This window comes from Cajanus cajan, chromosome 6 (assembly GCF_000230855.2).
Source record: "Cajanus cajan strain Asha chromosome 6, NIPB_CcT2T_4, whole genome shotgun sequence".
Taxonomy (NCBI): Eukaryota; Viridiplantae; Streptophyta; class Magnoliopsida; order Fabales; family Fabaceae; genus Cajanus; species Cajanus cajan.
The window spans coordinates 5,769,047-5,786,178 of record NC_138522.1 but is presented as its reverse complement, the minus strand read 5'-3'; the positions used below and the strand labels follow the sequence as shown (position 1 = coordinate 5,786,178).

At 27.2% G+C, this 17,132-nt stretch overlaps 1 protein-coding gene across 1 annotated transcript; it reads right to left on the bottom strand.

The window, feature by feature from the left end:
- Positions 1-1,017: 1,017 nt before the first annotated feature.
- LOC109796029 (4-coumarate--CoA ligase-like 9) lies at positions 1,018-16,875 on the bottom strand. Its single transcript, XM_083076582.1, has 7 exons — positions 16,255-16,875; positions 15,170-15,665; positions 3,178-3,367; positions 2,312-2,457; positions 2,156-2,223; positions 1,458-1,560; positions 1,018-1,356 (listed from the first exon to the last, which is right to left on the bottom strand). Exons 1-7 carry the CDS (start codon positions 16,800-16,802, stop codon positions 1,231-1,233), a joined length of 1,677 nt encoding a protein of 558 aa, XP_082932708.1. The 5' UTR covers positions 16,803-16,875; the 3' UTR covers positions 1,018-1,230.
- Positions 16,876-17,132: the final 257 nt, after the last annotated feature.

The window sequence follows — 17,132 nt, the reverse complement described above, 5'->3', positions numbered from 1 at the left end:
TTAAAGTAACATCAAGAAAATGTACCACTGCTAGCACGACTCACTACCAAAACAACCAAGCAAATATCGTTCATTTGACCTACTCCTATGTTAAGTATAATCGTCACAATTCGAACCACAAGAAAAAAATGAAGTAAGCTTGTGAAAAGAATCAATATAATTGAAACTAAACAACTTGCAACATCACAACGTACATTCATTAAGAAAGCAATGCACAACTCATTTCATTCACAACACATACAACTTCCAGTTCATAACATCATAACAATTTTCAACCCAACACCATGTCATCATAAAACAACTTTAAACAATTCATATGTTGTCACACGTATCAACTATGGAGATCTCCTATAATATAGGTGAACAATTTAAGTGATTAAACCCTACCAAACCACAATGTGTAACCTATCTCAACTAGGTCAACTAACAACACAATTTGATTTTTTAGATTTTGACACTTAATCTAGAAAGTGTAATATTATTGTCAAGATAAAACAATTTGGATGTAAGTCTCCCACAATATCAACTGACAACACTAAGTCACCCATAAGATTAACCCACCAGCTACCTTTTAAGTATTACATCTCTCCAATACTTTATTAGAGACTAAGTCCTCAACCTTATATAAAAAGAACTAAATTAATCCAAATATAAAAGATAAATGATTAAAATAAACATCTTAATAGATAAGAAAAACTAAAATAAATATAATAAATAAAATAAAAGACAAAAAAATATTTTTAACCAGTATAATTTTATGACCAATTTACTATTTTATTTATTTAGGGACTAATTTGACAATCCATAATAAATTTAAAGACTAAATTAATCGTGAATATTCAATTTTAAGTGCCATTTTGCCACTTTAATAAATTTAGGAATTAACTTATCGAAACATATTTTTATTAATTGATTTTTAATGATAATTATCTTAAATTTAATTAATATATATTATTTATTTAATCTATCAAATTGAAAAGAAAAAGAATGTGGACAAGTTGAACCTGTTTATACACATTCTATTTGATTCGATTAAAAGGCTCACATTTTATTCAGGTTTATAATATAAAGCTCAAACCTTATATTTCAGTTTGTGATTTGAATTAGTCCAACAAATCCGACCATTTTACCATTCTTATGCCAAATAATAAATACATTAACAAACTAGCAATAGAATCGCTGTAGAGAAAATATTGCACAAGTAAGTGCTGCTTTCCATGGTGTTCTTGATCACAATTTGGATGAACCACTAGATAAAGCATAGTCAACTAATTCTCTTCTCAAAATTTTGCCAGCAGGAGATTTTGGGATAGAGTTGATGAAAGAAACACGTCGTATCTTCTTGTATGGTGAAACCTGCAACAGCAAGCACATTTGAGCAACATGGCAAGAGGAAAAGCAAAAACTATGACCTGTTCCTAGGAACATCTAGGTTTTATAAGATTTCAGAAGCACACCTGGTTTGCCACAAACTTCATGACCTGATCGGCAGTGATGTTGCTTCCAGGTTTTCTTACTATAAAGGCCATCGGAATCTGTCCTGCGTCTGCATCAGGATAACTGTCCCCAAAACAAGACCAAGTCATGTCTGTTAAGGCTAGTGAATTGCAGCAACACATTTTTCTTTTGGATTGGATTTGGCTTCTTTAAATTGAGCGTAGATAAAGTAAATAATCTTAATAGCTGATGAGAAAATCAACATACTTTACCATATTTTTAATTAGTTATATATGTGCACATAATATGGACCAATGATATTCTCATCAACTAGTGAGATTACTTACTTTACCACTATAGAGAACCAGATATTTCTTTGGCTCCTCTAAAATGAGGAATTCAATGTGATTTTATGTGACTTTCCCATGGGAACTAGAATTGGGGAAAAGCTAGCAAATGCAAATCACTGCCATTGAAGACAACTGATCTGCTTCATAATACACACAAAATTAAAGCACGAGAAATTATGCGGACACACTTATTCTAATTTGAAATTTATTAAAAATAATCAATTTTTGATAGATCTCACACTCTATTTAATGAATTTCTCTCGTAATTTTATAAATTTCAATGAATTTTAATTAATAATAAAGAGTGTTAAAAGAAATATGTTAGAAAGTATATAGTTAACATTCCTCTTATAGCACTGGATACGTACGGAATCACTGCAGCATCAGAAATTTCAGGATTGGTGAGAAGTATATGTTCCAATTCAGCAGGAGGAACCTGGATTTGGTTTTAAAAAATGGTAAGAAAAATGTGCAAGCAGTAAAGTAATATATAAAAAAGGGTGTTGGTGGAAAGAACATCTCACCTGATAAGCTTTGTATTTGATCAATTCCTTGAGTCTATCTACAATGTAGAGGAAACCCTCAGAGTCAAAATAACAAAGATCTCCAGTCTTCAGCCATCCTTCTGAATCCAATGTTTCGGCACTGGCCTTCTCATCTCCCACATAACCTGCACCAGCACCATAATCATAACACCATTCATCAAACATGTTACACAATCAAGACCATAAAGTGTTAATTAGATTTCTCTAGCGATATGAAATGTGTTTGGTCAAAAACTCGATCCATTTTCATCTTGTATGCTTAAACCTGAGATCGGGGTTTTATGCACTTTTTTAATCAATGGTTTTGGTGCCCTTATTAATTGCCTAAAATATTATAAATGAAGAAGCCTTCCGACACACCTTTCAAATTATATATGATTTTTTTAAAGTAGTAAAGTGTTGCTAAATGCAAGCACATTACTAGAAAGTCAACTAAGCCTCTTGGCAAGTAGTTGTAACTTATAAGGCATCTTCTAGAATACTGGAAGTCGATTTGATGTTCCTACGATCAACTTTTGTCAATATTAAAATAATATTTAGTCAATAAATATCACACGGCAAGCACAAATTAAATCTTCGTTGTCAACTTTGAGAGATTGCACGGATTGTGTCCATGGACAAAAAAAATCATTACTAGAAAGTTGTTAGTTCAAAGTACTGGACCCAGTTCTTTTGAGTAAGGTTTCGGGTTCAAGTTTGTAGATGAAAAAAAGTTGAAAAAAGAAACTTCACTATAAGTGATCAATCGAATTCCTTTGCAAAAGTTAGTAATCAATAAGTGGATGGATAGTGGATACTTTGTTCAACAACATTGTGAACAAAAAAAAGAAGGAAATAGGTATGACCTTTCATGATGTGTGGACCTCGTATCCACAACTCCCCTTGTTTACCAGGAGGTAATGGCTCTCCAGTTGCAGGGTCCACTATCTTGGCCTCCATATTTTCTGTTAGTCGACCCACAGAAGCATGCCTTTTAGACTCATCAGGTCCCAACGTTCTAGCTACCGCTCCTCCACTTTCAGTCAAACCATAGCCCTGAGATTAAAATAACAACAACAATGACAGATTAATAAAAATAATTCAGAGTCCAAACTCATTTGTGACATCATATGGGAAATAGCACATGATATTGAATCAATACTTCTTTTCAATTAGACAAATGATTATCTTTTTTGTGACATTTTAACATGAGCTGGGACAAATATGTAATTCCCATGACATAATCATGGCGAATATATTTTAGGCTTTTACATTTTTTAGATTATGAGCGGTTTTGGTTCTCAAGTTTGTTTTAGTCAATTAAGTATTTTTATTTTTTAAAATTAAGCAAAATTAGTTCTCCTATCTTTTTTATTCTAGTTAAAACCCTTAAATTCTAATTGCCTATTATTTTTTTAAAAATTAAATTGGTTAAAAACTCTCCCTCTTCAAAATTCTTCAAATTTTACCACATAATATTTTAAAGAAGATATTATGTGGTAAAATTTGAAGAATTTTGAAGAGGGAGAGTTTTTAACCAATTTAATTTTTAAAAAAATAATAGGCAATTAGAATTTAAGGGTTTTAACTAGAATAAAAAAGATAGGAGAACTAATTTCAAAATCAAAATAAAAATGTTTAGTCAAAACTACTCTTGCCTCACAATTATAAATTATTTATTATAAATTTAAAATATATATATATATTTACAAAAAATATATATATATATATATAAATTTTAAATATAATTTATATATTTAAATATATTATTTATTTGTACATATAATTTATTAGAAATTTAAGTTATATATAATAAATATTTAGTTCACTAGGTTACTAGTTTTATATAAAATGTTTAATATTTTAAAGAAGATATTATGTGGTAAAATTTGAAGAATTTTGAAGAGGGAGAGTTTTTAACCAATTTAATTTTTAAAAAAATAATAGGCAATTAGAATTTAAGGGTTTTAACTAGAATAAAAAAGATACGAGATATGTTCGAGGAAGCCTATCACTTGGTCTTTTCTATTCAAAATCGGATGACTACCGATTGGTGGGTTACTCGGATAGTGATTGGTGTGGAGATGTTGATGATCGGAAGAGTACTTCGGGTTATGTATTCCTACTCGGGAATACGGCTTTTACTTGGCTGTCAAAGAAGCAGCCCATTGTAACTCTGTCGACCTGCGAGGTCGAGTACGTGGCAGCCTCTTGGAGCGTATGTCATGCAGTTTGACTTTCAAATTTACTGAGGCATATGGGAGTGATCCGAGATGAAGGGGTTGTGATCCGAGTTGATAACAAGTCGGCAATCGAGTTGGCAAAGAACCCGGTTAATCACGGAAGGAGCAAGCACATCGACGTCCGATTTCATTTCATCTGAGAACAAATCAGAGAAGGAAAGGTCGAGTTGGAGCATGTCGGAAGCCGAGTTCAAGCTGCAGACATATTTACGAAGCCACTGCCAACTACACTGCTAGAGAATTGTAAAAGGCTGATTGGAATGAGAGATGGGCAAAGTATTTAAGTTTAAGGGGGAGATTTGTTATGAAACTTAAATTATGAGTTTTTGTTTTGCTTGGTATTCCTATAATAATATTAATGGTGTTAATTATGAGTGGCATTTAAAGATGCAAATGTTGTTTTTTCTTTCTGTTATAAATAAGTGTAATATTTCATTTGCAATATGAATGAGAATACAGAGAGTTTATTTGCTCCCAATTTATGCCTCTTGTTCTTAACACTTATCTCACTCACCCGCGTGAACATGATACCATTAAATTCAACTAAAACTCAAAAAGTACGATATAAGATTATGTTAAGATCAGCTGAATTTAGTGCGTGTTTGCTTCAGCTTTTAGACGTGAAAATTCACATTTGTGGGAAGTAAAAAATTAAAACTTCCACGTAAATTTGTTTGTAAACGTGGAGAGAGAAAGAAAAATTACGTTTATAAATCGAAACCAAACACGCACTTAACTTGGCAATATGATATATTAATTTTAATATTAACATATAATTAAACTGTAAAATAAAAACTACAATTTTAACTAAAATATATTTTAAATATATTTTAAAATAAACATAATCTTATATTATATTAGATAAAATGTTTTTTATTAATTTTTTTACAACTGTTATTTATTAAGTTATTAAGAAATTAGCTTATGAACATAAATTATTTAAAATAATTTAAATAAATAACATTGGATGAGGTCGAAACAACTTTGAGAGATAATCCGAATCCATTTTTTCAAATATACGTACAATCTATAATTAAGAATGAAAATAAGTCAAGTTTAAGAGTCTAAGGTATAATCAGATTAAAATTTGATATTTGATCTGATCTAACCTATTTAATAAAAAAGTTAAGATTATATTTTTAAATAACTAATTTATTTTAAAAAGTTGGATTTGAGGTTATACAAAAAGTTTTATAGATTTAATTCATCAATCTATTTATCTATGATATAATAGTAATATTTTTTAAATTTATACTACACTGAAATATTTTATACGAAATTATGATATTGGAAATAAAAATCTTAATAGTTACATTTTCATCTATATTTTTTTTTCATTTTTATGATTAATTATTTAAAATACTTTTAAATGTGATATAGGAAATATTTATTTTTAACTCTAAATTTTAATAATAATAAAGTAAATTATTTTTTATCATGCAAATTAATAAATACTTATCATACAAATTAAATAAAGACTTGTACATGTATTTAAAAATATAATTATTAATTTATTTACAATTAAATTTATTAATTTATTTAATATTACTAATGCAAAATAAACTTTTAAATACATTAATTACAAAATAGGTTAATAAATCGTGTCAAACTTTAAATAGTCAAATCATCTTTATAAAAAAAAATTTATAATAGATAATAAATTAGATTTTTAGATTTAATTTTAGGAAATAAGTCTACCCTGTATATTTAAAATTTGGTCCATTTCCTTATTGATGATAAAGAAAAAAAGTATGAAAAAGTGGAAAAATAAATAAATAAAAATAAAGTAAAAATAATAATAATTTGGTAGAAAAAAGGAGTTGAAGTTAATTTTTTAAATAATTTTATTTAAAATAATAAAAAGAAGTATTTTTATTATTATATTTATTATTAGTAACATAAATAAATATATAATATTTAGAAATGATTGAATTTAAAATAATAAATAAAAACAATTCCAAATATTACTATATTTATGTATTATTTTAAAATAAATATAGTTTTTATAATTAATGTTATTTAATAATATCAAATAAAATTATTATTATTATTATAAAATCATTATTTTCTCGACTCTAAAGATAATGATAAATAAATTTGTACTTGTAAGTAATGTTTGAATATATCATGAGTAGAAAATAAATATTGTAAATGAATATTTACGAGTAATGAATAAAAGTATTTTCTATACATGTTAATAAAGTGTACAAATATCATAATATTTGTATTCGTAGATACTTGCTTATATTTTTATATTACTATATATTAAATTTGTTTAAATTTATAGAAATAAAGTATTTTAATAATTAAAATTCATCTTTAAATTATGAAAAATATTAATTAATAAAATTATGTATAATATTTGAATAATTTAAATTTAAAAATAAAAATTATTATTAAAATATTTTTGAAATTTCTTTATTTATTTATAATAATTATCAATACTCACTCAAATATGTAAACGACTCAAATATGTAAACTCATACCAAACAAATATTTATCGTAACAAGAAGGAGTGAGAACTATTTTCATCCTATTTTGGGCTTTTTGACAATAGTGAGGTTGTTTTAGAAACATATTACGTAAATGGGGTTGTTTTGTAACTAATTACACCTTTGGGGCTGTTTACAATGGTCTCGCTATGGGCCATAACGACACCCATGACACGTGGCCTTTTTTTTTGTTTAGGTTTGGCTGGAATGAGTCACACCGGTGTCGCTATAAGCTGAGCCAGCACACTTCATTGACTAACAAAAACAATGTAGCTCATAGCAACACTGCCTAAGAAAAAAAACAAAAATAATGAAAATAATAGAAATGTAAAATAAAAATAATAAACTGAAATATTTATTATATATTTATAAAAATAAAATTAAGTTATTTAAAAATATAATTTTAAATTAAATTATATGAATTTCTTAAGAGAGACGCTATGGGCCATAGCGACTTGGTGTCGCTATGGGCCATAGCGCCAACCATTTTGTATAATTTTTTTTTTGCAAATAATCACGTTTTATTTTAAAATTTTCGTTTTTATATTTTTAAATAAAAGCACACAAATTAAATAATTTAAAAAATAGTAGGCCAAAAATACATAATTAAAAAAAAATTAAAACTGGTGTCGCTATGGGCAGCGACACCATTCTTGTTTTACTTTTATTTTTTATAAATATTTTATATAAATTTAAAACTGTTTAATATAAATTGTATTTTATATATTTATGGTTCAGGTAATTTTATTTCTTTTTATTTTTTAAGTATATTAATAATTTTCTTATATGTTAATTTAAAAATACTAGGCCAAAAATACGTAACTAAAAAAAATGAAAAAAAATTAAAACTGGTGTCATTATGGGCAGCGACACCATTTTTGTATATTATTTATTTTTTAAATATTAACATTTCATTTTAAAACTTAATTTTTATATTTTTAATTAAATAAGTACAGAAATAAACAAATTTAATTAAATTTATATTTTCAGTATTTTGTTTAATATAATTAAAAATATATATTCAGTAATTTGTTAATAAATTTAATTAAAAATAATTAATTATGTAGTTTAGAGAAAATTTATTGTTTAAGTGTATTAATAATTTTTTTATATGTAAATTTATAAAAAAAAACTGGGTCAAAAAGAAGTGAAGGGAAAAAATGTAGAAAAACACAAAAAAAATGAATTACAAAATAAATTAAAAAAAAACTGGTAGAATAAATCTGGAGAAAAAAATGATCCAATAACAAAAAAAAAAAACAAAAATTTTGAAAAAAAAAACTAAGGTAGAAAAAAATGAAAAACTAAAAGAAAAAAAAAAGTTGATGTCGCTATGGCCATAGCGACTTTTTGTCGCTATAACCCATAGCAACTTTAGGTAGAAAAAAAAACAAAAATTTTGAAAGAAAAAAAAAGGCTGGTGTCGCTATGGGCCATAGCGACATTGTGTTGCTATATCCCATAGCGACACCAGCCTTTTTTTTTCTTCAAAATTTTCGTTTTTTTTGGGTTATTGGGTCTTTTTTTCTCTCCAGATTTATTGTACTAGTTTTTTTTTCTAAAAATTATTTTGTAATTCATTTTTTTTGTATTTTTTATTATTTCCATTTATATAAATAAATTATGTTCCTAGAAATTTTTTTTTTTCATTTTTTATTATACACTATACACAATTCTTAAATAAAATATATCTGTTAAAAATTATTATATACTCAACATTCCAGTAAATTATTTTACAAAAATTTATTTATTTCTAGTAAATTATTTTATACATTTTTTTTTCTTTTTTATCTATTTAAATATTTATAAAAGTGGCGCTATGGCCTATAACGACATTGTGTCTCTATAGGTCATAGCGCCACTATTTTTTACGTTTTTTTTTTAAATTATTAACTTATTTCTTTTGTTTAAGTTTTAATTTATATTATGAATGTAATATAAAATTATATTTTTTTATTTATCTTCTTTGTAATTTCTTTATTTTTATATATATTTATTTTAAAATTTATGTATTTTAATATTTAAATAAGTGGCGCTATGGCCTATAGCGACATTGTGTCGCCACTTTTACAAATTCATATTTTTTAAAACTATTTACTTATATTTTTTCTAAATATTTTATTTTATATTAAAAATGAGGCGCTGTAGGCTATAGCGACTTCATTGAAGTCGTTTTTTTATCGTCATGGGCTGTAGCGACACTGTAAATATGACTTTCATGGCTTTCCTGAACTTAAAAAATTTCACGTGTCATTGGTGTCGCTATGGCCCATAGCGACACCGTTAAAAAGTGCCCCAAAGGTGTACATTGTTTAAAAACAGTCCCATTTACGTAAATAATTTGGGGAAGTGCCCCAATTTGGTCAATCAGCCCCTATTTTGACTCATTCTGATCCTACATGCCTCTTTCCCTTGAATGAGTGGACAGGTTTCTAATCTGACAACTCTCTTTTACCCATAAAATTCCAAACTTTTAACTTTCTTGTACTTGTTTTTTTTTGTTTTTTTGTTTTTTTGTTTTTTTTTTTTCTGAAATATTCACCGTCGATAGCAGAGACTAATCTCCTCGCTATGTTGGAGGCATCTCAAAGAATAGGATAGTTATCCCCAAAATTTAACGCGACTACATACGCAAGGCAAGATTTGGACAATACTACCTAATTGTTAAATTCAACCATGGCAAAAAGTCACTTTAGACAATGGACAAAATCTCTTAATCTTATTTAATGAATTTCATATTTAAATAACTTTAATCAATAAAATTATAAAATATTTATTAATACCATTTATTGTTTACGTATGTATAAATTAATTATAAAAATATATTAATTTTTAAAACATTTTTTATTTTAATACACAGGATAAATAAAATTCTTTAGTGGTGTATGATACATATAGGTAATGACCAATGCAGCAATATATTTTTTTAAAAAATCTGAGACATAATATTGATCAAAATATCCTAATAAAAATTAAAATAAAAATGTTTAGTCAAAACTACTCTTGCCTCACAATTATAAATTATTTATTATAAATTTAAAATATAGTTTATATATTTACAAAAAATATATATATATATATATATAAATTTTAAATATAATTTATATATTTAAATATATTATTTATTTGTACATATAATTTATTAGAAATTTAAGTTATATATAATAAATATTTAGTTCACTAGGTTACTAGTTTTATATAAAATGTTTAATATTTTAAAGAAGATATTATGTGGTAAAATTTGAAGAATTTTGAAGAGGGAGAGTTTTTAACCAATTTAATTTTTAAAAAAATAATAGGCAATTAGAATTTAAGGGTTTTAACTAGAATAAAAAAGATAGGAGAACTAATTTATACATTTATAAATATATATTTGTAAATGTATAAATTGTATTTTAAATTTATAATAAATAATTTATAATTGTGAGACAAGAGTATTTTTAACAAAATGTTTTTATTTAAATTTTTATTAGGATATTTTGATCAATATTATGTCTCAGATTTAAAAAAAAAATATTATTGCAAGTATAATCAAATATAATTTAATATTTCTTAACTTACAACATTATTATGTATGTGCAAGTATAATCAAATATAATTTAATACCTCTTAACTTCATGGTTGTATGTAAGATTTATTCACGAAGACATGATTAACCTAATATTATTATGTTCGATATCTGTTTGTATTAAAATAATATTTAATTACTAAAAATCATGTTTCACGAAAATAAATTAATTTTTAATTATTAGTTTAGAACATTGCATGTACTAGGTTCATAAAAAAATATATAATCAAATATTGTAACTATTAATTTTTTTATCAAGATGATACTTGGTACGTGAAATGTTTTTACATTCTTGAGAATCTTAAACCGAAAATCTTATTTTTTAAAAATGAGATTCTTAAGAATGTAGTTTGCCAAGAACAATTTTTATCCTACTTTTTCACAAAAACATTATCATAGAGGAGTGAAAATCTAAGTTTCCTGAGTTAGAAAAAAAACTTAATACATATAAAAAGACCATAATATCTTTTTTAAAAATAGAAAATTTCTCTCTTTCTCTCTCTCTCTTTCCTTCTATTTCTCTATCTGTCTCTATCTCTCTTACTCTCCTTCTCCCTCTCTCTCTCACTCTCACTCTCCTTCTCTTCCTCTCCCTCTCCATCTCTCTCTGTGCCTCTCTTTCTTTCTCCCTTTCTCCTTCTATTTTCCTTTCTCCCTAAATTATAATATAATTAAATATAAAAATCTTTAATTTATGAAAATTTTATATAAATATTCTCATGAATATTTATGAAAAATTAAACATATTTTAATTTTTTTTCAGAAATCATAATTATAATAAATATGATTTCCAAGAATTATAATGGCAGGATTTGTAAATTTTGGGAAGTCAAATCGTTTGACGCCCATAAATGCATTACACGAAAGTCGAAGTAAAAAAACAGATGATGAGAAATCGCAACATCACTCAAATACTGTTAAAAATTGTTCTTAACGTGCGTACATGACCAAGACTAAGAGTGTGTTTGTTTTATTGTTGAAATATCTCAAACCGACGTTGAACGGGAAAGATCCAAATTGTGCTTTGTATTTTGGTGTTTTGAAATGCGTGTTTTTATGTTTTTGTTAAAAAAACAATTTTTCAAACACGCTTTAAAACTAGTGAATATCTCTGTCAAAGGGGGATCCAAACATGTGGTGAGTATCTACAAAACTTAAAAAAATAAATTATGGTAATACATTTTTGGCATCCAAAAATGTAATTTTCTATTGTTTAATTTGAGAATCCCATTTTCAAACTATTAAAACTTACTATAATTTAATTTTAATTAATAAAAAAATACAGCGATAAGAGATTCGTAAAAAGGTATATAAAAAGCCCCCTTTGAGTCCCGGTAAATTATGAGATACTTGAAATCTGGATTTGGCATGCTAAAATTGATTCACTAAATAGAGCTCAGAAAATAAATTTCCATGGGACCCACTAGCATTAAAAATAATAATAAAGACCGACAGCCCGTGACAAGTGATAATCACAAAACATAAAAAATAATGGGACCCACATCAAAAGTTAAATCTCTCAAAATAAAACTTAATCACCTATTTTTTAACACTATCATAATATAATTAAAAAATATAATTAATTATTAATATAAAAAAATTATACTGACAATATATAAGTAATTAATTCTTTAAAAAATAATTAAATAATTATTTTATAGAAATTTAAAAAGAAATAAAATAATTTTTTCTATGTATTAAAATTAAAAATGTTCTAAAATTAATATATTTGTATAATTAATTTGTACATACGTAAACAATAATCTGTATTAATAAATATTTTTATAATTTTATTGATTAAAGTTATTTAAATATGAAATTCATTAAATAAGATTAAGAATGTTTGATTTAGTCCATTGTCTAAAGTGACTTTTTGCCATGGTTGAATTTAATAATTAGGTAATATTGTTTAATAATAAAAGTTAAGTAAAGAAGAAGAAAAAGCAAGTACAAGAAAGTTAAAAGTTTGGAATTTTATGGGTAAAAGAGAGTTGTCAAATTAAAAACCTGCCACTCATTCAAGAGAAAGAGGCACGTAGGATGAGAATGAGTCAAAATAAGTATGGATAGGATGAAAATAGTTCAAACTCCTTCTTGTTAGGATAAATATTTGTTTGGTATCAGTTTACATATTTGAGCCATTTACATATTTGAGTGAGTTGGGTGATGATTGATTAGGGTAGTTAAAAATATGATGACTTAAATTTAATTTTTATTGTAATTATATTTATAATATTTTCTATTTTTAAAAATATGTAAAAATAATAATATTATTATATTATAGATAAATAAATTGATAAATTAGATTTTTAAGACTATTTGTGCAACCTCAAGTCCAATCTTTTTAAATAAATTAGTTATTTAAAAATCTAATCTTAAATTTTTTTATTAAATACATTAGATTATGTCAAATTTTAAACAAATTATACTATAAACTCTTATTTAAAATTTGATTTATTCTCGTTCCTAATTATATATTATATATTTGAAAAAATGGGTTCAGAATATCTTTCAAAGTTGTTTCCATGTCATCCAATGTTATTTATTTAAATTATTTTAAATAATTTTATGTTCATAAGCTAACTTCTTAACTGAATAAATAACAGTTGTAAAAAACCTTAATAAAAAACATTTTATCTAATATAATATAAGATTATGTTTATTTTAAAATATACTATAAAATATATTTTAATTAAAATTATATAATTTTTACTTTACAATTTAATTATGTATTAACATTAAAATTAATATATTATATTACATACCCAAGTTAAATTAACCTGATCTTAAACTAATCTTATATCGTACTTTTTGAGTTTTAGTTGAAGTAAATGGTATGAAGTTGACGAGGTGAGTGAGGTAAGAATGCGAACAAATCCTTGATAAAAAGAAAAAGAAAAAGAAAAAAAAAATATATATATATATATATAGGGGTTATAATTATACCAGTGTAACTTTTTTTAAGTATTACATCACTTAATAACTTTATATTAAATGTGAATTTTATAAATTTAACCATTAGATTTAAAGTTCATATCACTTTATCTGTATATCAATTTTTTGTTAAAACTGAACAACAACTTGAAGGTAATTAAAGTGTTCATATTTTAGTGTATTTTGAAATGAATATATTAGTTAATTTTATTTTATAAAAATGAAGTATCAAATCATCTTAGATTAATATAAAATTTTGTATATGCAATCTAAGAGATATGAACTTTCAATCTAACAGTTGAATTTACAAAATTCATAATTAATATAAAATTATTGAGCGGTATAATATTTAGTCAAAAGTTACATAGGTATAATTATAACTATACTCGTTTATATATATAGGTTAAAACCCTTATTTGGTCCCTTATAATATTTTTTGTTTTAATTTAGCCCCACTTTAATTTTTGGTTTCAATTTGGTCCCCAATAATTTAAATCATTGCAATTTGGGACTTCCGTCCAAATGATTTAAACGAAGTTAACTGGATGTCACGTGGATGTCACGTAGATGCACATGTGGATGCCAAATTTCATGAATATACGTGAAACCAGAACGGTCCGTTCTGCTTGCACATGTTATGTGTTAAATTTGCAACTGGAACGGGCCGTTCCAAATGCAAATTTAACACAACATAAGTGCATCAGAACGGGCCATTCTGAAACCAGAACGGGTCGTTCTGCTTTTAGAACGGGTCGTTCTGAATCCAGACGGCCCGTTTCCAGAACGCTAACTTCATGCTTTTTATTGTAATTTTTTTTCATTATATATAATATATTAATAAAAATACAATAAATTAATATTATTTATGAATAAAACTACAAAAAAAATCAAATAAATAAAACTTTCAAAAATCCTTCTTTGTTTAGTTCAAAATCTTGACCAAAATGTCGTATTGTGATTCAAAAATTGAAAATAAAAATTCATAACATATCATAAATTCAAAGACAGAAACATGGTTCAGAAACTAAAAACAAAAAATTCATAACATAACATATACTAAAAAAGTTCAAAGAAATTACTCAGAATGCACATGAAATAACATATACTAAAAAGGTTCAAAAATTCATTCTTGACTGTATAGTGTCAATTTAGTAGTAAGTGGTTCACTCCAGTTTGACTAACAATAAAATAAAACCTGTTACCATTGTCCTTAGTGATACATTGCATCGTCCTTAATGATACACTGTATAGCCTAAATGTTTAGCAATTGAAGTTATCAATTCTCATTGACAATATTATCAAATCTAGCGTTTGAAATGCTTTGTACCTTGAGTTTTTTTTCGTGAACCAGAACGGCCTATTCTGGTTTTAGAACGGGTTGTTCTGATTCCAGATATTCAAGAAATTTGGAATCCATCTACGTGGCATCCACGTAACCATTAGTTAACTTCGTTTAAATCATTTGGACGGAAGTCCCAAATTGCAATAATTTAAATTATTGAAGACCAAATTAAAACAAAAAATTAAAGTAAGACTAAATTAAAATAAAAAATATTATAAGAGACCAAATAAGAGTTTCAACCTTTATAATTATAAATATATATATAGAGGTTGTTCTTACCTGCGAAATTTCGACATTGGGGAATTTGGTTGCGAAGGCCTCGGTGACCTCCTTGCCAAGCGGCGCGCCGCCGCATCCCAAAAATTTGAGCGAGCCGAGATCGTACTTCTTGACGAGCTCTGATTTGGCCAGTGCCACGATGAGCGGCGGCGACACTGGCATGCTGGTGATTCTATACTTCTCCACGGCCTTCAGCATTCCTTCGAAATCGAATCTCTGCATAAACACTAGCGTGTCCCCCGTGGCCACGGCCCTGACCAACATGAAGAACCCGAACACGTGGAACAGCGGCAGCGTGAACAGAGAGACCCGCTGCAACTCCTCTTCTGCCACCGCCACCGTCACCGCTCTTAGGTGGTTAAACCCCGCAATCACCGCGATGAAGTTCCGGTGCGTCAACTCCACGCCTTTCACGCGCCCCGTCGTGCCGGAGGAAAACAAAATCGCCGCCGTGTCGAACTGACTCAGCTCCACTTTATTAGGCGCCTCCACGTTACTGTCAAAAATATATTTAATTGGAGAAAAAAATTATTTTATTTATCTATATCAAAAATAATATATTATTTATTTTTAATTTTTTAATTTTTTCTAATTTAATATTAGAATATTAATATTTGCATTGAGAAAGTTTGCTTAACATGATATAGATAATCATATAGTTTAGGATGTAATAGAGATATATTTGAATTCTCGATCGATGTATAAAAACATTAGATAATAGAGATTAACCATTAATTTTTAAGTAAGTAATAATTTGGTTTTAAAAATATATTAAAATTTATTAACAGAATTGGGATATTTTTGTTATTATATAATAAGTACGTACAATAATTTTTATAACATTTAAAAATTATTTATGTCGCTTACACCGGTGATTATTTTGACCTTTGTAAAATTTATCAATAAAATTGAGACTTTTCGTACTTATATAATAATAAATAAGTACAATAATTTTTCAACAATTATTTATGTCGCTTACACCGGTGATTATTTTGAACTTTATATTAAAAAAACAGAATTTATTTTTGATGTAATAATAAAGGATAAAAAAAAAAGTGTAAATAAAAAATTGTTATTGATTTTACCGGTTGTGGAGCATGGAATCGAAGAGGGGCGAGTCCATGAGGAGGGTGCCGAATCGGAGGGAGGGAATGTTGGGTGTGATGGCTGACGTGGCAAAGGCGATAACGGGTTTGGCGAGTCGCACCAGGTGAGTCAACTCGGAGGGGGAACTGAGGGGGTTAGCCGGCGCGACGATTACGCCGATAGATAAGAGGGCAAAGTAGAGTACAGGCACGTGCAGCGAGGATGGGGTGAGGATTAGCGCCACGTGGCCTTTCGACAGAGGAGTCAGCGATTGTAGTGAGGAGGCCAGGGATTTTACTTGCCGGAGGAACAGCGAGTACGTCAGGTTGCGGCCGCTGGCGGCGTCCACGAAGGCGGAGGTTCCGGTGGCGACGGTGGCGGCGGGGAGGAGCGAGAGGGTGTACTCGGTGAGGGATAGCGGCTGAGACAGCGGCGGGAGAGGGACGTTTGGACGGAGGCTGTAAAACGTTCTGGAATTGGAACAGAAACCGCTGTTTGGATCGATTGTGGCGTTTGTATGCGACGGTGTTTGGGTTTGGGTGGCCATTATTATGAGTGGAGTGTGAGTGTTTGCTGCGAGTTTACTTCTTCTGACCCAAACTACTACAAGCACAGTAGATGATAAATAAATAAATAAAATTAAATATGAGGCAGTGATGAATGGAACTGTGACTGTGACCACATGTTTTTATCTTTATTTAATTGTATAAGGCTATGTCATTAAAGATAAATAATTTGCATAATCCATATATTAATGGCGATTAAATTTATTTTTTTAAGCAATAAATTAAAATTAACGAGTTGATTCTATTCACATGTGGTGTGTAAATTGTTATTGATTTTAAACCAATTCATATATATTAAATAAGAGTATTTA

What these genes read in the sequence shown, in the direction of transcription:
- LOC109796029 (XM_083076582.1), bottom strand. Translation starts at nt 16,802, where the DNA reads ATGGCCACCCAAACCCAAACACCGTCGCATACAAACGCCACAATCGAT. An exon ending in CCAATGTCGAAATTTCGCAG is followed by an intron (nt 3,368 to 15,169) that starts GTAAGAACAACC and finishes TTTTAATCTCAG; the next exon opens with GGCTATGGTTTGACTGAAAG. An exon ending in TCAAATACAAAGCTTATCAG is followed by an intron (nt 2,224 to 2,311) that starts GTGAGATGTTCT and finishes AACCAAATCCAG; the next exon opens with GTTCCTCCTGCTGAATTGGA.